We start from the raw sequence: 26,908 nt of genomic DNA, 5'->3' as shown, positions 1-26,908 counted from the left end.
TGCGGAGACTCGCAGGCAGCCGCAGCCGGTATGTGACCGGGTTGATGATCCTTTGCACGGGGTAAGGCCCAAGGAACCGGGGAGCGAGCTTTCTGGACCCGACACGGACACGGAGGTCTGCCGTGGACACCCAGACCTTATCCCCTGGTGCATATGAGGGACCAGGACGGTGTCGGCGGAGGTGTTGGTGAGAGTAACGGGCGTTAGCTCGGGTTATGGAGGCCCGCGCCTTTATCCAGGCATTCCTTCAGCGCCTCACCAGGGATTGAGCGGCCGGCACAACTTCGGGTTCCTGGTGGGCAAAGACCGGGGGCTGGTAGCCATAGCAGACTTCGAACGGGGACATCAGAGTGGCCGAGGAGGTGTGGAGATTGTGGGATAACTCAGCCCAGAGGAGGTACTTAGGCCACTGCGAGGGTTGGGCCGAGACAAAGCAGCGGAGGTACCGACCCAGTTGTTGGTTTGCCCGCTCCGTTTGGCCGTTGGTCTGCGGTTGATAGCCAGAAGATAGGCTGGCTGATGCTCCCAACAGATGACAAAAAGCCCTCCAGAACCGGGCCGTGAACTGGGGACCACGGTCCGAGACCACGTCGACAGGAAACCCATGGAGACGCACCACATTCTCCAGGAACAACTCAGCTGTGCGTCGGGCCGAGGGGAGGCCCGGAAGGGCGATGAAGTGAACAGCCTTAGAAAACCGGTCAGTGACCGTCATGATGGTAATAAGGTCGTTGACTGGTGGGAGCCCTGTGACGAAGTCCAACCCCACATGGGACCAGGGGCGGCTGGGTACCGGAAGAGGTCTGAGGGTACCAACCGAGACCTGGTTGGATGTCTTGGAGCGGGCGCAGATGTCACAGGTGCTCGTATAGTCCTTTACATCCCTCTCCATACGTGGCCACCAGAGAGCTCGTTTGAGGAACCTAAGAGTCCGTGAGAAGCCCACGTGGCCAGACAGGCGTGATGAGTGGGCCCAGGACAATGCCTCGCTGCGACAGTCCATGGGGACGTAGAGCCGACCCGCGGGGGTCTCTGGAGGCGCGGGATCGTCTCGGAGGGCGTTTTGGATAGCCTCCTCCAGTGGCCACCTCAGGTGGGCCAAGAAACGGTGCTCGGGGAGGATAGGTGCCAGCTCGGACGTGGGCGTTGGATGTGTGAACTGGCGGGAAAGGGCGTCCGCCTTCTGGTTCTTTGTCCCTGGGCGGTAGGCGAGATGGAATTCATAGGGCTCAAAGAAGAGGGCCCAGCGGGCCTGGCGAGGATTGAGCTGCTTGGCTGATCTGATGTGAGTCAGGTTCTGGTGGTCCGTCCAGATGGTGAACGGCTGAGTGGTGCCCAGAAGCCACTGCCTCCACTGCCTCCATTCCTCCAATGCCCACTTTATGGCCAGCAGCTCGCAATCCCCTACGCCGTACTTCTGCTGGGTGGTGGAAAACTTCCTGGAGAAGTAGGCGCAGGGATGAAGCCTGTCGTCGGGCCCGGCTTGGGACAAGATGGCACCGGCGCCAACATCCGAGGCGTCGACCTCGACCACAAAGGGGACTGCATGATCCGGATGGCGGAGGATAGGAGCCGACGTGAAACGGGTGACTAGGTATTGGAAGGCCCGAACGGCGTCTGGAGTCAGCCGGAACGGTTGGCTGGGAGGGCTTGGTGGGGTGAGAGAAGTGAGAGGTGCCACAATGGTGCTAAAGTCCTTAATAAAACGGCGGTAAAAGTTGCAGAAACCCAGAAAACTCTGCAGTTGTTTCAGGCTTGTCGGGAGGGGCCAGTCTCTCACCGCCTGGACTTTCTGAGGGTCCATGGCTAGTCCTTTATCCGAAATCATGTAGCCCAGGAATGATACGGACCGCTGGTGGAAGGAGCACTACCCGGGCTTACAGAACAGGTTATTGTCCAGGAGCCGGGTTAGAACAGCGCGAACATGGTGGAGGTGTTCGGCCTCGGACTTGGAGTAGATCAGGATGTCATCCAGGTAGGCAAACACCCACCGTCCCAACATGCTGCGGAGGACATCGTTTATGAGGCGTTGAAAAACGGCGGGGCTATTACACAGCCCGAAGGGCATGATCTGGTACTCCCAGTGACCGGTGGGTGTGATGAAAGCGGTCTTCCACTCATCTCCAGCTTTAATACGGACCAGATTGTAGGCGCTCCGGAGGTCCAGCTTGGTGAAGATCCGTGCCTGGGAGATGGCGTCCAGGGCAGATGTGAGGAGCGGCAGAGGATGACGGTCTTTGACTGTGATTTTGTTCAGACCTCGGTAATCGATACAGGGGCGGAGATCACCCTCCTTTTTCCTCACAAAGAAGAAGCGTGCGGCACCCGGGGAGGAGGAAGGTCGAATGAAACCCTGCGGGAGGGCCTGGTCAATATATTCCTCCATGGCTCTGGACTCGGCGGGAGAGAGAGAAAAAAGGCGCCCCCGGGGTGGACTGGTTCCTGGTTGCAGCTTGATTTCCATGTCGTACGGGCGGTGAGGCGGCAGTGTGGTGGCGCGCCGCTTGTCGAACACCGCAGCCAGGTCCCGGTAGGGCAGTGGCAGATTGGGCGGTGTTTGGCCAGTGTCACCATCCGGGCGGTCTGTCATGGATGAAGGAGGAGAGAGGTGGGCCTGGCACTAGGTCCCCCATTCCAAAATGCGGCCCTGGGACCAGGAAATCCGGGGGTCGTGGAGACGGAGCCAGGGAAATCCCAGGATTAGAGGAGAGGAGGGAGCACATATGATCAGGAACTGGAGGGTCTCTCGGTGGCCTTGGACAGTCATCTGGAGTGGCTGGGTTCGGTTTTGGACCGGATAGGGTTGGAGGGACCTACCGTCCACCGAGGTCACAGGCACAACTCTCTCCAAGGGGGTCATGGGGATCCCTAGGCGCTTAGCCAGATCCATGTCCATAAAATTGTCAGCGGCCCCCGAGTCCAACAGCGCGTGCATCTGAAGTGAGGTCTCACCATGAAGGAGGGTAACATGAAGAAGGAGTCCATTTGAAGAGGCGGGGGCTGAAGGTGACCCAGGCTGAGCGACCCCGATACTCAGTGGGTTCCTTCGTTTCCCAAACGTAATGGACAGTTCAGGCGTCTGTGGTGGGTGGAGCCACAATAGGCACACAGACCCTCGCGCCACCGTCGCTGTCTCTCCTCTGGAGGAAGGTGGCCTAATTGCATGGGCTCCTCAGTAGAAGCGGGCCCGGGAGCAGGCGTGGGGGAACGAGGAAGAGGTCCAGGCGCCCTGGATGGGCGAGTGAAGGGCTTGGGCCGAACCAGAACCTGCTGATCCATGCGCAGTGCCAGATCGACCACTTCATCCAGGGTCTGGGGCAGTTCCTTTCCCGCCATCTCATCACGGATGTAGGTCGCCAGTCCCTCCAAGAAGACGGCTCGGAGGGCAGAGTCATCCCACCGCAGCTTGGCGGAGATGGTGCGGAACTCCGACGCATAAGCGCACACCGTGCGCTCCCGCTGGCGGAGCTTTAGGAGTTGTGTTTCTGCTCCCACTTCGCTGCTGGGTGGAACAAAAGTCTTTCTGAGGGCGGACACAAAAGCAGCATAGTCATTGCAAGCCGGTGATTTGGAATTATAAAGCGCAGCGGCCCACTCAGCCGCGCGTCCGGAGAGCAGGGAGGTGAGATGCGCCACCCGAGAGCGCGCAGTGGGGAAGCGTCCTGGCTGGCACTCAAACTGCATGTCAAGGGTGGCGAGCAGACCGTCTGGGCTCCCCGTCACACCATTCCACCTCTCCGGGAGACTGAAGTGCGGCCCCTCTGTTGGTGGAGCGAGGACTTGCTGCTGGAGAGCATGGAGGGCTGTGGATAATTGTAGGATGAGATCGGTCTGGGAGTTTTGTTTGGTGTGGAGCCGATCGATCAGGGCGTGGAGCTGAATGAGTTAATTTTCCATTTGCTCCGTCTTTCTTTTCATGCGCTCGAACTCCGCTGGATCTATGGACTCAGTCATCCTGTCACGATGGTCGACTGGGTACGGGAGTTGAGCTTGGTAAAGATGTTTGATGTCTGGATTATTCGGTAGAGAACTCTGATCAGGGGTTTCAATGAAACGATGACTGAGTGAAGAGCCGGTGCGGCGTCTTCCATATATAGGCTTGGGTGTGACTGGGAGAATGCCGGGAGTTCCCGCGAGGAGCATGCTGGGAAATGTGGTCCAAGATGGAAGCCGGTTAGCTGGGAGAGGCAGGTCTGGGGGCTTGGGTTCTGACAAACACATTTAGACCACATACATTACTATAATATACTATAGCAATAAATTTGATGTAGTAATGCAACACACTGCTCTAATATAAGCATACTTAATAACTTTAAGTCCCATAAGAATCCCTAAACTCGAGTTGTAATATCCATTTTAAAGTGTTATTGAAAGCTAGAATTCTGCTCCAGCTTACCTTGAAGAAAATATGTAGCTGTTTATGCTTTGAAAGATGATCTATTGTGTTCAGTAGAATATATTTTACAGTCATTTATATTTTTATGTGAAGACAGTGCATGCATCTATAACCCAGTTTGTCTGGCTTCTATAGCAACTAATTACAAAGAAAACTTCAGTAAAACTGTATGGTTCATCACAGTAGATAAAAAGTGTTAACTGTGAAAAAATGAACACCAAACTTGTACAAAATGTATAATAGCATTTTTAATAAAGCATTTTACCAACATTATGTTTAGTCATTACATATGCACAAATAAGCTGAGCAATGTACACAAGACCTAATGAAACTCTTTTGAATAACTTTATTTTGATTATTATTAAAATAAAATGTGTCCGTAGGTTAAAATTTGAAATGACTAATTTTAGGGTTGGATAAAAATTTTAAATGTAATGTTACATCTCTATATTTTTGGTTTAGTTCAATATTTCTATATGTACAAAAATAGTATTTTAATAATCCCTTTATAGGTTGAATATCTTACATGGTTGGCTGCACTGCATATGGATGTAGCAATAGGTCTGAGGGAGGAATCAGAATTATGGCTTACCCAAAGATGCAGAGAGAAGAAGAAAATGGTTGGCTCAAGTCAGCAGGAGCAACCTCACCATGACCAGAGATCACAATAACAAAAAGCTGTGTGCAGTGAGTTTAATGTGCACTCTCAAATGTTTTCTATCGAGGCACTACATGTTTTGCTCTCAACTGCACAAGGCTGCTTTTAAACTGTTAAATGTAGCAGGAAATAAACTAATACACCACTCTACAGGCACATTTTGAGGAGGGACAATTTACTAAGACTAGGCAAGGCAAGGTGAGACTCATGGCTGATGCTGTGTTTGTTCATCGCCCTGAACCAAGGAGGAGGAAGGACCCCGCAGTGAGAAGTACAGCAGAACCACTGCATGTTGATCCACTGACCAGTGACCACACAAGTTGTACTCAAGTAAACTGTAGTACCAATCTTTTCAAATATTAAGACATTTGTATTTATTTTATTTTAAAATGATTCTTTATTCTAACAGTGCCATTATAAATTCAGAGAATGAGGAAAGCAGCAGCAGCAGTGAGGCAAATGAGATGAGGGAAAGTGAGGGGGGGGGGGGGGGGGGCATGAGATGGTATCAGGAGAGAGGAACATCCCAGGAAGCCATGAGGAGCCGGCTGGAAAACCTAAGGGAGTACACAGACAATCAAAAAGGCCGTACAGCTCTGTTTTTCAGTGGGTTCAACAGGCTACAGGTTTCTTCAGGACATGAGTATCCCTCTGCCTGATGTTAGAACCCTGCAAGGACATTCTGTCCTATCACAGGGGAGGGGGATGTCCAGGAGGGGGAGGACCCAACCTTACTTGGATGTCCTATGTCTTATATATTCTGGAAGTTGTGCAAATGCAGGGATGGGAGTAGATATTCTGCTGGGGTGGGGCTGGGTTGGTGCCCTCGGACTCCGAGAGGCTCTGCTTTGCTGCTGCTTTGGGCCCTGGCAAGATGGGCTGGGGTCTCCATGCCCTGGGTGGCATTTTGGCAACAGAGGGGCCAGTGGGGGAGCTGGCTCCCTGGAGGGCTTAGGCCAACCAGCCATTCCTCCCCATCCCCACACATTTCTCTCCTCCTGCTCCCTCACATCATCACACAAACATGCACATAGGACCTTGGGGGGTGGACAAGTAAGGGGGTGCGTATATGGACCCCATTTCCGCATCCCTGTGGCAACCTGCCCCCCAATTTTATTTGCACCCTAAACACTTCCACCAACGACATTCCACGCAAACACACACTTAGGGCCTGGGAGTGAGCACATTCAACGGCATTTGGCAGGGGGATTTTTCAGCCTCATCCCGAGTGCCGGTGCCCACTTCCAATTTTAATCTGCACTTAGACACAGAGGGCTGTGGGTGCAAGTGGGGTGGTGTGGTGGCATCAACTGGTGTAGGCCAGATGATGCCCGCACTGCCCGCTCACCACAGTCATGGAATACACCTCATCAACATGCACTAACACTATTTGGAAGCAGGCGGAGGAAGACTAGGGGTCTTAGCACACCTCTGTTTTTGCTTGGCTTCCCGGGGATGGAGGCTAGGAGGGAAATCTGGCCGTCTGGGGTGGTGGGTTGCTTTGCTCAGCGTTGGGCGGGGGAGTCTGCTCATCAGCACCCCAGCAGAAAGGGTTGAACCCTGGGAACCGGTAAAGGTTGTACCCCTTGTGCAGTATTACCGGGACCAGAGTGAATAGGGTGTGTATGGGAAGCATGAGTGGGTGTCTGGCGTGCATTTTTGTGAGTCTTAGGTTGTATGTGTCTGTGTGAGCATGAGGGAGGGAGTGTGTGACTGTGTCTGTGTATGACTGTATATGTTAGGTGGGGCCTTTGACTCCTCCCCTCTCCTGGGATTTCTTTTGATGCTATAAGTCTTCGTCTCCCCTCAACCTGCCACACTTGGTGTGGAGTGCGGTTGTTACGTCCCCGACAGGAGATGTTAAATTGCGAAGGAGTGGGTAACACAAGAAATACGACAGTGCCGTTAAAATGGTTTTAATTGTTCTAAAAACAAGAGCAAACAGATGGCGAGCATTATTAAAATAATGCAAAACGAAAAATTCACTATAAGGTTAACAGTTAAAAGACAACTTATCAACTATCTAAAACACCTGGTTAAAACTTTATTAAAAGTTTTGCCAAACTAAAGGTGTTTTAAAAACACAACGAAGTTGATAAAAGTCTAAAAACTAAATCTGAGTTAACCTTTAAACAGAGTCAACTAAGTTTGAAATAAACCCAAAGATACACATGGATCACACACAGTTTAAAACTATTAAAGTTAAAACTCTTCTAATAGAAGGGGTTGAAAACAATCTGAGGCCTGGAGGACAGCAGAACCCCTGCACTGCTGCCTCCCAGCATGCTGAAGGCACAGCAGTGCAGGGGTTCTGCTGTCCTCCAGGCAGGGGGAGGGGAGACGAAGATTAATAGCACCAAAAGAAACCCCAGACTTTCATTTATGTGTGGGAGTGTTACGGCTACCAGCAGTTATATATAACAGATGGCAATTGTGACTTTAGAAAGTTGAAATGTTCTATGAACATTACCAAATGTGTTAGTGTTTGTAAATGTTTAGTTAATCATTATTTGAGCATTTGTAAATGTCAACTCAAGCCTCTGTAAATAAATGATATATATATATATATATATATATATATATATATATATATATATATATATATATATATATATATATATATATATATATACCTATATGTTATCACAATTATTTATAAATATTTGTTCATTATTATCTAAGACCTTGCAAATGATCTGTTAATGACTTCCTAATTACTTATAATTCTTTAATAACTCCTAATCTACACATCTTTGGGGGCCCCTCACACTCTCTATTGGACGCTCCTATAGAGAAATCTTACATATACAAGTGCGTGTACACACACAGGTGCTCACATGGTGCTCTCATAAGTATGGATTTGGGCACGTTCAACACATGTCTTAAGGCTGTGGTTGGCACTAAATGCATTGTGATTTATTATTGTGTGATTGTTCAGTAAAACCATGTTGATTTTATATTTCCTCATCAAGCTGACGCAGTGATAGCTTGCTCCTGTTGTATTGTTGTGTATCCCTTTTTTGCAGGTCTAGAAGCAGACTCTTGTTCATCACTGATTGTTTATTTTTGTGGAACCCCCCCCCCCACCACCACCACCACACACACCTTTTGTCTCTTCTTTTCTCTTTCACCTGTCTCCGTGTCATGTCGGAATTACAAAGCAATCAAAGAACAATAACAAAGTTTAAGAATCGGGCGTGACATTAAAAGCAGAAGCTTTGATGCTCCACCTGAGAGTAAATCTGTCAGGCTTGTCACCAGCAATCAGACATTAATTCTGTTTGCTTCACAGCCAGACAGGACACGGGGAAAAATAATAATAATATTAATTGTTTAATGACAAAACATTATTATAAAGTGTTACCAAAACTTCTGTATTTTCTGTTTCTATTAAATAAGAAATCAAATCTCAGAAAGTATCCAGATTTAAAACAGTGATTTTATTTGAGAAAGTTGTATTAAATAGTAGGAGCGACTGGTTCTTCCTGAAGTTAGATGAGAACTGTCATTTTAAAACTGAATCTTCATTTTATAGCAAAGCAAATATCAGGAGCAAAGTCATTTTCCCCATTGCCCATCCTCATTAATAGATTACGTAGCTTGTTTTATAAAGAAAAGGTGCAAAAGAAGAAAAAAAAGGATCAGAACTTTACCTTCCAAACTTTGTAACTTTACGTGTTTTCAGATCAGATGTGAACACCAGCTATTAGCCATCAGCCATCCTCTGAATTCACCTTGAACCTGGTGCTCACCTGTAAGTTGCCACAGAAGTGGTAGATACCAGGATCCGTGTTGATGTGGTTGTCGATAGTGTTGGGGATGCGTTCCCGGCTTCGTTGGTACGGCGTGGTGATGGAGGTGGTGGTCTGGACTGGGGATATCGGAGACCACATTCCAATGTCTGTTCCATTACCAAAAGCGTGGATGGCGTTACCTGTTGAGAGATGAGGAAGAAAGTTGATATCTCATAGGTCAGTTGAAGTGATTTAGGGTGAAACTGACTCTGCAACAGCAGACGTCCGAGTCAGTTGGTTGTGCATCCACCTGAGTCACACCATGAATCACAAGCTTGTTATTTCTCATGTTAAAATAAAACTTATATTGCAACCACAGTTAAAGGAGAGTTAGAAGGTCCTTGGGTTTTGTTATCACTTCCCTCCATTATAAATTCACCACATCGTCAAAAACCTGAGTGCTGATGTTGCTTTTTACCATTAAAGTCCATTTGGAGCCCTATTAATAGCCTTCTGTGGCTTTGATGTAAATCACACAAACACACATCACAGGACAGCAGAGCCTTACCGAGCCGCTATGTGAACAGAATGATATGCACCTATCCATCGGTGGCCTGGTACTGAGGTGGTCTGTGTAACCGGTTTTTAACCCCGCTAAAACATGTGTCATAGTTATTTTATATGATTAACAGGTTCAGATTTTTACTGTAATTCAATCATTTTAATGTTTGTTACTGTGAATAACCTAAATCTCTGTCAGAATCAAAACTTTCACAAGCACGCTGCAGTTTTATGTGTTTTTATGTTCAAATCATTTAGATTTTTGGACGACAGTGAAAACGTAACTCTTGAAACTACAGTTGCATTTAACTCAAAGGCATCTCTGCCAGCTTCAGTTACCCGTTGTCTTGTTTTCTGCTCTGTCAGCACTAATTTCTAATCATGTTGTGGCATTAGTGTTAGTAGTTGGTAAAAGGTATCCAAAACAACCATTTACCTGTGTCAGAGAATTCCTTAAACTTTTGAAACTTGTGAGTTTAAATAATTTTTGATGGGGCTTACAGAGATTGCCAATGATTTTGAGGCTGATGCAAATAAATACTGTTATTTAATGACAGAAGTTTTTATAAACTCCGGGGTGTTAAGCCTGTTTCACACCAAATGCAGTACAGAGGTGGTACGGTTTCTGTATGGCTTCCAGACACACTGATTGCAGTTTGTATGCTGAACGTCTCTGGATTTCTGCTCCCAAAACAGCACCAAATGATTCAAAACATCAAAGTTTAAAAGTATACCTGTAAAAATGTGAGCTGCCATATACTGTGAACTGATATCTCCAACATTATTATTATTATTATTTAAATAATAATAATAATAATAATAATAATTATTATTATTATTATTATTATTATTATTATTAAAGCTGGTAAAAAAAAATTCAACTGGTTTTATTTTGAAATATACAGGCTGCACCTTGTTGAAACACATCTCACGTTCCTTCTGGCTTATGTCATGTCTTTCTATCAGTTGTATGTCATGACAGCAGTAACACTAAATAGTAGGGGTGTAAAGGTTGACGGGAGAGTGTTGAACTGTTTCTGTTTGGTCCACTTGCGTACCATTTCAGTTTATTATTTCCGTTAAATAATTAATTTTTGTATGCGTGATTTAAGTGTGGCAGATAAAATTTCCTAGGCGAGTTTCCACACTGATGCTGTATTGAGTGATGCATGATGGCTGCACACTCTCGATCTCTGTTTAAAATATGTGATCTGCAACTTCTGATTAACGCCTTTCAGTGCGGATCAAACCAGCTGGCTGTTGCTGCTACTGTGGAGCCAGTAGAAACGCTGAACGGAGCGTCACGTCTCCTCTCCCTCCCTTCTCTCACACTGTGCAGGCATGCAGCGGCAAACATGTAAACCAACATGCCTGCTGAACTTTTCCCGGCGACAACTGATGTAAAGTTTTCATCCTACAACGGAAAACACAGCACAGAGGAAGCTTGTTATTTAATACGAGTTTTAAAGAAGAAACTCTGGGTGGTGTGAGGTGAGTTTTTAAGGCTCGCTGCAGAAATAAAAACACGGAGCATCAACAGTCAAACACAACATTTCTGTATGAGTGTGACTCTCATAGCTGTGCAAATAACCTGTGAAATAATTAAGGACATGTTAGATCAGCAGCTTGCGATGACAACTGGTTCTGCTCACTATAGGAGGTCTCAGTGATTGTTGAGTTAGAAACTTGACTTCTTTCATATTTGACACCATTGCGCAGCCATCTACTAGCCAGAAACTGCACCTAACAGTTTTGTGGAGCAGGTAGATGTTCCAGGGGGTGTTATACCTGCATTGTGGCTGTTAGGCATTTTCTGTGCTCTTAGCTTTTTCAGTTTGCAATAAAAAGCACAAGAAGAAAAAGAAGACATCATATTTTCTGTTGGCACCATGACAGAGCCTGGAAGTAGAAGTAAGAGGGTAATGTCTTTGGAGGTGAAGCAAAGAGCTAACACTAGTTTGTAGAAGCTAAAAACGGCTATGAAATCACAGGCTGATGGTGACTTGGCTTTGTTACAGCTGGACTTGTAAGTAACAATATTGTTTGTCCAACAGTGTAGGTCTTTTGGATTTGGGGCTTATTTAGCAAGACTTGGCTCATGTTAGTGTTAGCTTGATGTTAGTGCTAGCTACAGCAGGCTGCTGCAGGGTTGTTTACGGTAGTTGTAATTCCACTTTCAACCAGTAGGATGGAGGGGCAGGAAACTGCTCTGTGATATTTTAAAGTTTTGGATGGATTTCCAGGAAACTCACCAGACCTTCATTTGATTGGGAATGTGTGGTCAAACCATAAGAGGCAGCTGGAAAAACCCAGATCCATATAATAATAATAATAATAATAATAATAATACTACTAATAATAATAATAGCCTTTATTGTCATTGTACAGGATACAACGAAATTGGAGTGCCACTCCCTTGGTGCACAATATAATAATACTTCTAAATATAAAAGGTCCCCTAAAACAAAACAGTAGTAAGTACAATATATACCGAATAGCACAATATATACAGAATAGCAGCTACAGTATCATGTAAAAATGGCATTAGAATAGCAGCACAATAGTTGACGGTGACCTTGACAGTCGCTAACCAGTTTTAATTGTTTTATGCTTATTTACTATAGAGATCGCCCTGGGAAAGAAGCTATCCCTGAATCTGTTTGACCTGGTTTTATGTGACCTGTACCGTCGACCTGATGGTAATAGTTGAAAGACGTCATTGCTGGGGTGAGACTGGTCCTTGATGATATTACTCGCTCTGCTGTTAACAGGGCTGGACGGTGTTTAGTTTGCAATGACCTCCAGGCTGGACAGAGAGCAGCCAGTGATCTTCTGGGCTGTGTTGATGACCCTCTGCAGTACTTTCCTGTCTGCAGCTGAGAACCCTGCGTACCATGCTGTTATGCTGTACGTTATGATGCTCTCTATGGTGGCTCTGTAGAAAGTCACCAGCAGCCTCTCCTCCAGGTTGTTCCTCCTGAGCACTCTCGGAAAGTAGAGACGCTGCTGGGCCTTTTTTTACCACTGCCGTGGTATTTGCTGTCCAGGAGAGATCGTCAGAGATCTGCACACCCAGAAACCTCATGGAGTGCACCCTCTCCACACAGTTCCCATGAATGTACAATGGGGCCAGGTCTGCTCTGCCCTTCCTGAAGTCGAAGATAATTTCTTTAGTTTTCGTGGTGTTCAGTTGGAGGTTATTAACTGAACACCACTCTGTCAGTCTGTTGACCTCATCTCTGTAGTCCGTCTCATCCACCTTCGAGATGAGTCCGACCACGGTGGTATCATCCGCAAACTTTATAATGGTGTTCGAGAGATGGAAAGGGGAGCAGTCGGATGTGTAGATTGTAAACAGGAGTGGACTCAAAACACATCCTTGTGGAGCCCCGGTGCTGAGTGTGATGGTGCTGGACTGGTGTGGCCTGAGTCTGACAGACTGTGATCTATTTGTCAGAAAGTCCTTAATCCAGAGGCAGATGGGGGTGGGGAGTCCCAGGTGAGACATTTTCTGGACCAAGATCTCAGGGATTATGTGATTGAATGCTGAGCTGAAGTCCAGAAAGAGCATTCTCACATAGCTTCCTCTGTGCTCCAGGTGACTCAGCGCAGTGTGGAGCGCTATGGTGATAGCGTCCTCGGTGGATCTATTTGTCCTGTAGGCAAATTGATGGGGGTCCAAAGTGGGAGACAGAATGGCCCTGATGTACTGACAGACCAGCCTCTCCAGGCACTTCATCACTACAGGCGTAAGTGCAACAGGCCTGTAGTCATTTGGGCTGACCACTGCTGACTTTTTAGCGACGGGTATGATGGCGGAGGTTTTGAGACAGGGCTGGACAGTGTTTAGTGACAAGGAAAGGTTGAAGATTTTAGTGAAGACTCCGGTCAGTTCGTCAGCACATGCCCTGAGCACCTTTCCATGTATTCCATCAGGACCTGCCGCCTTCCTGGGATTCACTGACCTTAGAACACACCTCACTTGATGCTCCCCAAGTGTTAGTGTGCCGGTGCTGGGGGCGGGAGTAGATAGAGTTACATCTGAGGGCCTGGACGTCTCAAAACAGGCGAAGAAACGATTTAGATCCTCAGCATGCGAGGCATCAGTACTAGATGTCGCCAGGTTATTGCTTCTGTGCTTGGTAATGTGATTAATCCCCTGCCACATCCTCCTGGGGTTGTTGTCAGCAAAGTGATCTTCAATCCTTCTCCTATAGGCAGCCTTAGCTTTCCTGATGCCTCTACTCAGGTCTGCCCTGGCCGCCCTATACGCAGCCTTGTCCCCTGACTTGAAGGCAGTGTTGCGACTTTTCAGGAGGGCTTGCACTTCGCTATTCATCCAGGGTTTCTGATTTGGGAACACCCTTACCCTTTTGTTGACGGTGACATTATCAACACAGTTCCTGATGTACGAGAGTACAGTGTCCGTGTACTCCTGGAGGTTGTGGCTGGAAAATACATCCCATACAGTAGATGAGAAACAGTCCTGCAGTTGAGAGAGGGCTCCTTCTGGCCAGGTTTTTATTGTCTTTGTCTGGGGCTTTGTTTTTCTCCTCAGAGGTGTGTAGGTGGGGGTGAGGGAAATGCTAATGTGGTCAGATCCAGCCAGGTGGGGGAGGGGTGTCGCTCTGAAAGCATGCCTTATGTTTGAATAGACCCAGTCCAAAGTGTGTTCACCCCTTGTGGCAAAGTCTACAAACTGGCCAGATTTAGGAAGCACAGACTTTAGGCACGCTTTGTTAAAGTCGCCGGCGACAATAAAAACCCCATCAGGGTGGGCAAGCTGTTGTTTGTTTACTGTGTTAAGCAAGAGGCTGAGAGCCGTGCCCACGTCCGCATCCGGCGGTATATAGACAGCTATCACAATAACCACTGCAAACTCCCTCGGAATGTAAAAAGGTCTGCACGAAACAGCCAGAGCCTCCAAATCAGGAGAACAGTGTGTATGAATGATTCTGCTGTTACAACAGCACTCATTGTGCACGTAAACGCATAGCCCCCCTCCTCTGCTTTTGCCTGAGTTGCTGTTCCTGTCGTGTCGGTGTATCGTGCAGCCTGCTAACTCGACTGCAGTGTCATAGATCATGTGACTTAACTTCAGCATTGATGATGAAGAATGCGTTTCCATTTTTCAGACTTTAACATTGACATGTCAGGGTGAATTAGGTCTTGATAGGAGAACAAATAGTCAAACTATTGACTTCTTGCAGTAACAGAGCAGTTGATTAAAAGATCCAATAACACTGATGCAACAAGAGTTAGAAAACCCAACACTTGTGCCATTCTCTAAATGACCAAGTCCTGATTTATGTAGATTACCACTTTCAGGGCGAATGATGAGTCATTCTATATTATTTTGAGTTTGATTCAAAGTAATTCTAACCACAGACATATATCTATAGATGCCCCGTGAACTGGCACTGTCTATAAGAGCTACCGTACAGGCCAGTCGCCATCTTAGATAGGTCTCCATTCGCCCCCAACTTACCCACCCAAAAAAACACACTTTGTCAGGCTTTTTCACAAAATCAGACATGTGGTATGACATGATAATTAAAATATAATTAAACAAAATAAATAAAAAATATAAAATCACATCAGGTAGACAAGAAATGTCACTAGTAATCCCATGTGATCTGTTTTCAGTAGTACACTGGTTGTTGCAACTGTAGGCTGCTCACCCTGCATTGAGTTCGGAGAGTGAGACCCATCCAATACGGCTGTTACGCTCTCCTGTGCGGGACTGTTTACTTCATCCCGCTCCTGCTGAATTTCTGACAATTACCGCCCGCAACCGCAACGTGTGTGTTACACGCCCGCTCGCACCTGCAGTGTGCATGTCTACTCCCGCCCGCAACCGCAAACTCTGAGAGATTATTACCTCACAATAAAAGAGATGTATTGAGTTTGTGTCCTCTCTGGTCCTGGAGAAAACATGTCATTTTATAGGCTATACCAGGGGTCGGCAACCCGCGGCTCTTTCATCCATCTGATGCGGCTCTCGGTGCTTGTAGAATAATGAATGGATATTAAAATAAAATGCTTTATATTTTACTGAATTCATTTTATATCTGTATGTCAATTCTATGTAAAGATTTTCTCCGTTAACCTGAACAGTTCCAACCCGGTCTTAAGACCGGGTTGACGGGTCACGCTTGTGCATAATCATATCGGCGCTTTCTGAGCTGAAGAGGATGTGAGATTCTGGACTTCTCCTCAGACGGCTCCTGGATGTGTCGCCACATTGGAGACAGGAACAAGCACTATTCAGCCAAAGTTTCATAATCAGGGAACATTTTCTAAGTGACAAGTCTCGCTTCAGTGGGAGAAACCTTCCCGCATGCGCTCTGGTTCTGCGACGCGCTCCAAGCCCCTCTCCACATCTTCAGCTCGCTGTGCACCTTACGTACGAGCTGACAGCGAGCTGCGCTGAGCGGTGTCCAGCTCAGATGTTTAGATGGGAATCTTTTCTTGGGTGATTTAGCTACATCTGCGATGTGTGTAACAAATAAAATGTCAGTTCGTCTGCGTGCGTTGGGGTAATTCTTTCTATTCTTTCTCCGTCAAAATAAATGATCAGATACAGGAACGATCCGGTCAACACAACACAAGCCCTGCTTTTAACTGTTTTGTTTTTTTGTGAAAATTGTTGGAAAGAGATCAAATGTAACTTGATTAACACCAGAGCCGCGCACTGTCTGCGCCGTTATCTCCGTAACTGTGAGGGGAAAACAAATTGATCGGATCCTGCACGTCTTTGAACACATATTGACGCACTTTGTTTTTATTTAGTTTTTAACCCTTTAACGCCGATGCGTCACCATCACCGCCGGTGACGCCTGGCGCATGCGATTTCAAATAACTCCTCGCTACTTAAACTATAAAATTCTTTAAAAAAACGTAGGAGCTACTGTGTGGTGCTTAAAGGGTTAATGAAATCAAGGCTGTTTCATATTCTATTCTCCTCTGTAATCAGGCAGTGATCAAGGTCGCTTTTCTAAGAGAGACCTGAATGAGAAATATTAACACAATCAGAGAAACTCCTCCATGTGTCTGACTTGCCTTGCTTTGGTTTTTGTGTTATAAAGACCTTGTTTCAGCTTCTTTTCAACATCAATTGCCGACTCCATCATACTCATCCCGATCCCGCACTCTTTCTTTAAGCCGACCGTTTCCGCCCGCAGCAAAGATCACACCGCCCGCCCCTGCAAGATATGTGTTGGGTCCCGCGGGACCCAATCCCGATGCAGCCCTCTACTCTCCAGTGCCCAATGGGGCCTCTATGTGTTCATGTCTATAACTCTAAGCCTTGAACCGTTTTATGATCAGTAAAACAACTAAGTTTTACAGTTTCTATTTTTAAAGTAACAGTAGACTTGATTTATTTGGATTTAAGGTGGTATGGCACCAAACTTAGGCTAAGAGAATTTTTCTGTAAATGTTTGCAAAGCGTTTTGATGCACATCGACTCTACAACCGGAACAATACTGAAAAGAAACTAATACCTTCAGACTTGCCATCACAACCCATTGACTAGATCCCAAAAGCCACACTGCCCTTTCTTGTCTTTCCTGAAAAGTTTCCCTTTAACTTCGGCTGTAGCTCTGCATATGAAGGGCATCCTCATACCATTCCCAGCTCAGAACTTCCATCAGTGTCCTTAACAGTTTAATCTTTGATAACAGATTTTTGACAGCCAGTAAAAAAAAATCTGATTTCTGACACTGAACTTTATTCAAGTTGAGATTTTGACAGTAGATCTGAAAACTGTCAATGTCAGAACATAGGTATGGATTGGACCTGCTTTTGGACAGAATAGCTACTTTTCTCTCTTTTTTTTTCTTCAGCATTGACTTCTGATTAAACTCACCCTGACCTACAAAGGACCTTTGAGTTAGTTCCACCCTGGACATTTAAATCTGTGACCATTATTCATGAACCTCTGAAGCTCTATTAAATGCAAAGTGGAGAGTTCCTAATGAAAAGTCTGTCCTGTCACATTGACAAACATTTCATGTTCATTTTCATTTTTGGACAATCTGCAATTCACAGATACATAGCAGAAAATTACTCCAAGAACTGGAATCAATTATTTAAAAATTGATTCTTCTTTAGTTAAAATATGTTGTTTTGTTTGTTAAAATTCCTTTGTTCTTTTAAAAATGATGAAAACTCAATAAACTAAGGCAGCATTTATTGAGATGCAATATTCTGCACAGCAAGAGTGTTTCCTCACGCCTTGATTGTGTGTGATTTTGCTCTAGTAAGCTTGCTCATATATGATTGTGTGGCTGGGAGCGTTATGTCCAGACAGCAGAAGGCTGATGAGCATATTGTAAGTAATGATTGGCTCCTTTCTGTCTTGTGTGTCTCGTCACCGAAGGCCTAATTACAGCAGACTGTAGATGGTCGACAATCCAGTGTCTGGTCCAAGTCTGGATGCTCTTTGGAAAGCTCTCTTCCCCTTTCTCACGTACCATCGATTGTGTCCAACACAAAAAGTGTCATCAGAAATGTTAAAGCATATCAATGCAGCTTTCATCCTAATCCTGATTTATGGCGTACCTTTGTCTTAATCTAGAAGGTCAACATGTCTACATCTACTATACAGGGTGTGTAAAGTTTATCAAGAAAAGGCTAAGCTGCTGCCAGCGGATCATTAAGGTCACCATGAAAACCACCAGTAGCTGATCAGAGTCACCATGGTAACCACACATCTGTGAGACAGAAGCGCACATGCACAGATACAGGGGCAAAGGCTTATTGACAAGAGGACCTGAACTACAAACAGTTGTACAAAACTGGCACATTGTGTAAGAAAGACACGGTCATCTTTTAAACATGATAATCCTTTAGGTGTGAAACAAAACAAGTTAAAAAGACCTGCCACTTCCTGGTTGGAAAGAACATGATGCACATTGATCTTATGAGAGTATGGCTGTGTCCGAATCCAGGGGGAGGATGCTTATGAGGACGCATTTTGTGAACAATGACGTCACAGTGAAGCGACGAGTGCTGCCCAACGTGCTCTTGCTCGCATCTTCAAATGTGTCCTCATTCCACCCAAATTTCGAGGATGGGTCTGGTGTATCCTCGCTGGCACAGGCTTATAATTTTATGACTTTATTTTTTCTGATGTTAATCTATTTCTGTTTTGAGATCATTATGATTTTATGACTTTGTTTTGATCTGTGTGAAGCACTTTGTGACTCTATGTCTGTGATAAGTGCTATAGAAATAAAATGTACTTACTCACTATCTCAGGATGCTTTGTGCGTCAGCTGTTGGATTTTCAGCAGCAAGCAGGAGGGCAGCGAAGTTTTAAATGCAAGTTAGTTGAAAAAAATAACGTTTTTTTGTTTGTACCCTTTGTTGTTTTTAATGCCATTCTATGCAGAAATCACCATAAACAAGCTTGTATGAAAGGAACGAAATTTTTTTTTTGGGGGGGGGGGGGCACGACATGTCCCCTCCACTTTTTCCAAACTTAATTTTTGTCCCCTGCATTTTTACCATCCAAAAACAATATTACGCTGTATTAAATAGACACTGGTTGAGCACTAGTACCAGGCAGAAAACAATTGCTTGTGTTGAAGCCTGTTTCCCATTAGAACCGTCCATAAGCTCATCTATTGGCTCTGCTGATACTTGCTAACTTGTGATTGGCCGTTTCTGCCATCTCTGTACTTCACACTTCTGCATCCCTGAATATGCATGAAAGAGCCTCTAGGCTGTAGTTTCACACACATGTTTAGCATACTTACTGTAAAGATCCCCCGTTCGTATGCTGGTTGTGCCCCCCCCCCCCCCCACTTCTAAAGTCAAAACTACCTCCATGCTTGTATGACAGGTAGTTATTCCAATTTATGTGTGTTTCTTTGATGAATTAAGCTTCTTGTCGTTGGTTTTATGGACAACAGAGCAAAAGAGCTTTTTACTTAAGCTTAAAGGCGAAGAGTAAATGTGTTTACTAAAAACCACAGATGTTCATCTTCTGTTCAGTTGTGAAAAGAACAGTTTTACATTCAGGTGATTAACACAGTTGACATGTTTTAAAGTTTTAAAGTGGGACAATTACAACAGCACATGTGAAGCATATCATTTTTATCTTCACATGTGGACAAATGTAAATTTGATTAAAATGCATTTGTTGCCTTTTTACGATCTGTGATTTCTGATTTTCTCAGTTTAGGGCTGCAGGTGTCCAGGGTGAGGGTAGGCTCACTGCTGCTGCTTTAGCCTGGTGGTCCTCCAGGGAGAGAGGCCTCCCACTGTTATTATCATCCATTTTAAACAAACAGAAAATGAACAGATAGTAGGGAAACAAGACTATTTTTAATACGAGACAATTGTTCAAAGGTCAAAACAAATATGGACCAATTAAGTACAGTTCAAGCAGGATTAACGGGATCTATTATTTAAACTGAGTGAGCAGGAAGTCTGTGGCAGTGTAGCTGGATCTGCTGCAGGAGGATCCCAGTCATGGATGGAGGGCTAGAACCGAGACACGTGGCTGGACGTTTCTGGTGAAAGAGTGGAACATCGTACAGGGCGGTCTGCAGAGAGAGCTTTGGGGTGCTTCCTGTCACTTTCCATCATCCATCTACAGAGAGTGCTGGGCTGGCTCAATAGACAACTGTCACATTACGAAGACATATTCAGACCTATGCAGAACAACAGTGGGTACAGGGTGTCTACCTGGTGTATGCCACATTTGATGGAGACTTGTGCAGTTGGCCTCAAGGGTGGTTTTCCACAGGCCCACTGAGTTTGCTTAATTGAGTTTTGGTGTGTTGGACTTTGCAGTGCTGGGTGACTGTTCAGTCTATCCACAGCAGGTGTTTGGCTCCTCTGGTATCTCTACCGATCCCCTTCTGTGCTGCGCTCATGTATTGATCCATGTGCTCACTTATCTTAGTCGTTATGATGCCTGATATGAGCTTCTATGTTGTGGGAAGACAGGTTATTGACCGATAGTTGGACGGGACTGAACCCACTGAGTGGTCCTTCAGGATCACCAACTCAGTCGCCTAGTGATAGTGTCCAGCCTGGGACTGGGAGATTGGAGTTCAGATCCTGGTCAGGTCATACAAAAGACTTAATAAAAATGGCACTCAATACCTTCCTGCTTGATACTCAGCTTTAAAGATGTTGCCCAGAGGCAAAATTCCTTAGAATGGCATGTGTAAAGAAGTATTAAAACCTCAAATGAAAAAGGGATTTGGAATTTAAGAAAATCTGATGTTTCTGACTGGCGTGTGAAAAACAGAAACTAACCTTTGGTCTAAACCCTGAGCAGCTGGTGACGTTCCACAAGGAGATCTGTTGAAACAGCTACAGTAAGTAAAAAAAAAAGAAACAGCTACAGTAAACAACCCCTGACTCTGGTGTTTCCGTGTTAGCGTTATAGCAGAGAACAATGTGTCATCAATAAGATGTAGCTTCTGCAACCTCTACTAGTCAGTCACATTTGTTTTTTCTCTGGGATACGGCGACAGGAACGGATATTGGATTACAGGAGAAGTTCAACCGAACTCCGACCCCGCTAGCTGAATATCACTACCGGAGGTGCAGACATGTTTTGGACTGTTTGACTCAGAAGACCCGCAACCCGATTTGAACACTGGGGAGGATTCTGTTCATCTTCAGAACCAAAATCGGAACAGTTTGTTTATTTTTCTATTTTATTTTTCATTTCTGTGCTCCACCGGGAGCTCTAAGCTGTCGAGTTCTCAGCTGGTCTTAGCTCCACCATCTGTCTCAATATAATTCAACAATCTACAGCGTGAGTCATGAGTTTGAAGCAACAGTGTGACGTAGATCTGTCAGGCTTTTGAAATCCTTTCATTAAACACTGTCTGTTTAGGGATTGAAGACTATTTTCATGTTTAGCCTGCATTTCAAACTCAGTGAACCCGCACTTTAAAAAAGCTAAAACCAACCTCGTTTTTCACTTTCACCATAAAAACACTACATGCTACAGTAAACATGCTAGCGTACTAATCGGGGGGTGGGGGTGCTAAACAACAATCTCAAAATGCAGCTGGGTTGAACTTTCTGATTCTAAGCTATAAAACAAACATTCTCCATGTTGGTTGAAGAACATCAAAACAAATCAGTTTAGAGAAACTACATCCAGTTTCAGGCCCAGCGGTGGTGTAGTCTCCACCATCACAAACCACATCGTGCATTAGAATAAACATGATATCATCTCCCTGCTGGCGACTTCAGTCTCATGCAGCTTCACCTCTTTACATCTCACTTTACATGCTCCAGGTTTGCTTGAATGCCTGAGTTCAGCTGTGACCTTTGCATATTCAGAGAGTGGACCGCAAGCTTTCAATCCACCAAAGGTTTGGTGTCATTTGGAGAATATTAAAGCAGTGAATACAAATCTCAGCCGAGGAGTCGAAAAGCAGCACAGAAAACAAATGAGAGCAGAAAGAAAAACACGTTTGCTCTGTTTGCACTGGTTATTCTTTGGGCTTCGAGCACATTAAAGCAAAAAACTCATGAGAAACAAAACCTGCTGGCTTTAATTTAAAAGGCTAAAAAGGTTACGGACTCCACAATTAGAGCCGATAAATTCAAAATGTCTTAATTAAGAGACTCTTTGTGATAAAGACTGAAGTGCAGCAAAAGTTTCTCTTCCGATTCCCCGTTTGTCTTTTTACCCCGTCTTTGGGTCTTGTCATGACCCTCTAGCTGGATCTTTGGAGTTGTCAGTTCTAGTTATTGCTGAGCAAGCTTAATGAGAGCAGAAAGAGGCGGGGCATGGAAGGATGAAGATGGAGAGGGGACGAGATGTGAGATGAAGGCCAAGGAGGTGAACGAGTCAAACCAAAGGAAAAGCATGGAAAAAGGGGACACGGAGGAGGAAATCAACAGAAGCAAGAAGTTAAAGATCACCTCAGACATCTTTATTTCTACTCAGAGTTAAATCATACCAACATGCCATCATCATACATGTCGGTAATGTCCAGCTCAAACAGCCTGTTTACCCAGCATGATTACAAACACAACTGGGCAGAGAAAAGAACAAAACGGATGGAGGAGGAGACTTCAATGAGAGGGTTAACGTGAAAAGTGAACTATCTCGTTTTTTCTTTGATTCTGACAGAAACAAACGGTCCACTTTGCTCATTGAGAGCAGAAGAAACACGATTTCCTTTCGTGTTTTTAACACTCAGGTCTGCAGCTTGGCAATAAACCCCAAAAGGTTTGAGACAAAGGATGGGCCAGTTGCACCAGTAACGAGGGGAGTGTGTGTGGGGGGGTGGGGGGTGGGGGTTCACGCATCTGATTCTGTCTTTGGTCCTTTGAAGAAATCAGCGATAACCTTGTTGGTTTTGATGAGTTTATTTTATTATTTTTACCGTTTCCCTAAAAATTCCATGTTTTTTTTTCAAATATTTCTACTTTATTCCGTCTTGCCTCATTTTTCCAGTTTTCTGGCATTCAAGAAGAAACCTTTACAGACCTGGAGAACTGCTGATGGGACCACTTTAAACCTTGCTGCCTGGTAGAGGAATGTAGAGAGCCTAGTGCTGACTCTGCCTTTACAGAACCTCGCAGAACACTTTCAACCAAAACTCTTTCAAATACCTTTAGATGGTTTGATTTGAACAGAGACCTAAAAAAGCTTAGAAAACAGTGAAAAAAGTTCCTATGTGTTTTCATTTTTCCACAACAGTGTGTGTGTGTGTGTGTGTGTGTGTGTGTGTGTGTGTGTGTGTGTGTGTGTGTGTGTGTGTGTGTGTAAAACACTAAAATAGGGTTGGATATAAAAGCCTTTCTGTCAGAATATTTGAGAGCGAGTTTTGCTGCAGCCTTAAAGCTCAGAGACAAGAGCGCAGAAATACAAGCAGACTCAGACGCTGCGCCGCATTAAGAGCGGCCTCTATAATGCTTTGAGATAACAATGCAAGCATGGCAATGGGATATATTTGGTTTGCAGGAGAAATGGAGAAAATAAAAGAGAGGGTGTGAGTGAAGAGCAGGATAAAGACCGGCAGAGAGGAGTGGATGAAAATAGGCAGCAGCATAAAGCTGAGCTGCACTGACATCAAAAGAACGACTGAGAAACAAAAGATGTGCAGAATTAAAACAGAACTCACGGAGGCAGGTGTTCTCTGTGAAAAACTCTGTGAACTTGTCACACTCGTCTTTGCTGTTGCCGCTGTTGCTGCAGTCGCAGTAGGGTGACACGCTGATTTTGGGCGAGCGCAGGTAGTTTGGAGTCATCACGGTACCTGCAGCAGGTGGAGAGGATGGTTCGTTTAGGGGTTCGTGTAAAGTGAGGAATGTGATCATAAAGCACGGCCTCGCTGATGCTGCTGGGCCTCAAAAGGGCATCACTTAAAGCCTCAACTGTCACATTTGTCATGCATGTAATGAGAAATGTACAGAAACCAATGTTGCTGTTTCACCGCCCTCCATGTAAGGAAGTAAAATAGTGAAGAAGTAGAATGCAGAGACGCTGGAGTGAAAAATACTCTCTCTCTCTCTCTCTCTCTCTCTCTCTCTCTCTCTCTCTCTCTCTCTCTCTCTCTCTCTCTCTCTCTCTCTCTCTCTCTCTCTCTCTCTCTCTCTCTCTCTCTCTCTCTCTCTCTCTCTCTCTCTCTCTCTCTCTCTCTCTCTCTCTCTCTCTCTCTCTCTCTCTCTCTCTCTCTCTCTCTCTCTCTCTCTCTCTCTCTCTCTCTCTCTCTCTCTCTCTCTCTCTCTCTCTCTCTCTCTCTCTCTCTCTCTCTCTCTCTCTCTCTCTCTCTCTCTCTCTCTCTCTCTCTCTCTCTCTCTCTCTCTGTGAGGGAGAGCAAATAGCTTCAGTCAGTGATTTCTCACTCCCCCAATGGATTGTTCCCTTGAGCTGGCTGCTCTCCAAAATAGGTCTTTTTTGTTTTGCAGTAGGCAGAATAAATTGGCGCTGTGTGGACAGTTAGTGCACGAGTGCTCTGCTTGGTGACTTGCAAGGACCGAGAAAACCGATGAGGCAGTCTGCTTGAATCAGGAGGGCTTAAACTCGTTTCTCTGTGTCAAAGCTTCAGCTTTTATTAGTTGGATTAAAACCCAACATGAATAATCCACCTGATTTATGAATGAACAGGACTCACCAATCAGACCAGAGTAAGCCAGGAGGCAGTCGGCATAGTTCTCCTTCAGACATCCAGACAACGAGCGCGGCTCGGGCATGCAGTTAACAAAGAAGTCAGCCAGTCGAGACCTGAAACACACAAAGAACCCGAATGGAACCAGACGAGATTAGGGCTCTAATAAACATGAGATCATCACATGTGACTGTAAATGAGCAGCAAAATCCTCAGGAAGTCCTTTATCTCCATTTAATTAGCCTTTATAATGTCTTCAATGGAGGAGAACGACTGTCTGGTTTAGATCCTGGAATGGAGGAAAGTAAAGACACTGTCTCTGACACCAAACCAAATGTATTATTCAGTGCATTTACATGCAGCCAGTAACCCTTTTAAAACCTGAATATTCACAATAACCCGGTTCCGCAGGTCCTTGTAAACACCGCCAAAAACCCGGACATGCTCATAACCGGGTTTTAAACCCGGTTACTACACCTGGGGTAACCCTTTTCTAACCCGAATGTTTGGTCGTGTAAACGCATATCGGGATATCCCCATCAAAACGTGTGTTCTGCGCATGCTCTGTTCACAAGGAATCTTGGTCTTTTGAGTAGCGAGACGTCTTGTACGCGCCAGAACACCGGAAGTAAACAACAAGTTGGGAGCAACATGGCGAGTCGCGGCACAGCACCACACTTTTGGAGTGACGAGGAAACTAAAGCGCAAACAAACACGGTCGCTATCTCTTCCGAACTGGGAAACATGTTGTTGTTTTCATGGATACCGGAACGAGAAGAACCGGAAATGATACATATTGCATCTGGACGTAGTCCATACGTCCTGACGCTACCCAAACGTCCGCATTTATATCTGATTATGCAAGTTAGGGGTAACTCTTTCTATTTATGCTTGTAAACGGGTTATTCTGATCAACTCAGAAACCCGAATGCCGACCTTAACCTGATCATAACCCGGATATTGGCTGCATGTAAACGTAGTCATTGATGTTTGCTGAGATTTTTAAGACTGCAGCTGAACAAGTCCCTCAGATCCACAGGGAGCCTAAGTCTCCTCCCTTTCCGGTCGGCTCATGGGTCCCCAAAGAAACAAACAAAATGAATGCAAGTCGACAGGGTTAAAAGAGCTATTTTCTAATCTGCTTTGCTTTAGACCCTGGATCACACAAATGTTGTACTGCAATTTAAATAAAAAGTAATGATGGGTGTTTCAACCACGCCTGTCACATACTTTGAAATTCGTCAGTACGTAAAATTTGTAATTACTATCACCCTTTTTAGAAGACACACCAAGCCAGCAAGTCAGCGTAATGCTGTCTTATGAAAGCGCTGTGGCGGCATGGTGATGCAGGATGTTTGCAGCCTTGTTTCTACCAAGCTGAGTAGTAATATTGTTGCAGTGCTGGACTTATATGTGCATATTACGCTGGGGATGCAGCGATAACACTTTTTTCCAAACCGATACTATACCATACTTGGATCAGAGTACCTGCCAATACAGATTACCGTCATCGATACTTCTATCACACAAAGAAATGCGATGAATTGGAATACATGTTTTATTTTCTTCTCTGCTTAACAGGAAAAGACTGTGATGTAGATAAAAACTAAAATATATCAATAGAAATGATCACAAAACTAAAATATTAGGTGAACAGAAATGACGAGTTACAGTGAAGCCACTTTCAGGCAACTGCATTGGTATTGGTTTCTGGTGTCGGTTAACTTTTACTGATACCATCAGAACCAGCTGAGATAACAAATAGGAGAGATGCAGAGCTCCCGAAGCTTCTCTCTGTTAGAGCTGGAGCTCAGATCACCAGAAACTGCACAGGGATCGTGGAGGACAGACACCTTTAGGAGCTGCTTGTTAAAAAATGTCAGGTGCAGAGCTTCAATGACAATAAAAAGCAGTTATGATCAAGCTGAAATGATCATATACCCCCCTTTTTACTGCCATCACATATTCTTTTATGGAAAGGGCACGATTGCACCACATTAACACAATAATTCCAAATGAACTGTTATCTAAAATTTGTGTGGTACATGTACAAACCTAGTATTCCTTGTTGCTGTTCTTCAGCATTGCTCTACCTTCTCTGTAATACACTGTAGTAGCTTTTATTTCTGTTTTGCTTTCTCCATGATCCCTCCCCACCACTAGTCACCTGCCACTGATCGTGCTTAAGTGTAATTCTGTTGTTCATTCTGTTTGTGGAATGAGCTTCCTTTAGAGATAAGACAGGCCAGTTCCTTACCTGTTTTTAAGTCACTCTTGAAAACACACCTCTTTATCCTTGCTTTTGGCACCATGTGAGATGTTGGTTACTATTTTTTTTTTACTTATTTTAGCTGTTTTTGTGTGTCTCAGTGCTGTTTTTATCTAGTTTTTATTCTTATTATTGGGCTGTTTTAATTTTTTGTCTCATGTGTTTTATTTATTTCTCTTTGCTGCT

General features: G+C 45.0%; 1 protein-coding gene across 2 annotated transcripts in view; it reads right to left on the bottom strand.

The window, feature by feature from the left end:
- gfra1a (gdnf family receptor alpha 1a) overlaps positions 1-26,908 on the bottom strand; it is a 158,708-nt gene that overhangs the window by 5,675 nt on the left and 126,125 nt on the right. For both annotated transcript variants that reach the window (XM_070542617.1, XM_070542618.1), the window contains 3 exons: positions 24,460-24,569; positions 23,467-23,601; positions 8,807-8,988 (listed from right to left, as the gene is read on the bottom strand). In XM_070542617.1, coding sequence (XP_070398718.1) covers positions 8,807-8,988; positions 23,467-23,601; positions 24,460-24,569 — 427 coding nt within the window. The remainder of the gene's footprint in view (positions 1-8,806; positions 8,989-23,466; positions 23,602-24,459; positions 24,570-26,908) is intronic.

The sequence above is a fragment of the Nothobranchius furzeri genome, chromosome 12 (assembly GCF_043380555.1).
Source record: "Nothobranchius furzeri strain GRZ-AD chromosome 12, NfurGRZ-RIMD1, whole genome shotgun sequence".
NCBI classification, from domain to species: domain Eukaryota; kingdom Metazoa; phylum Chordata; class Actinopteri; order Cyprinodontiformes; family Nothobranchiidae; genus Nothobranchius; species Nothobranchius furzeri.
Note: the sequence above shows the minus strand (reverse complement) of the source record. Positions and strands in the feature narration are given on the sequence as shown.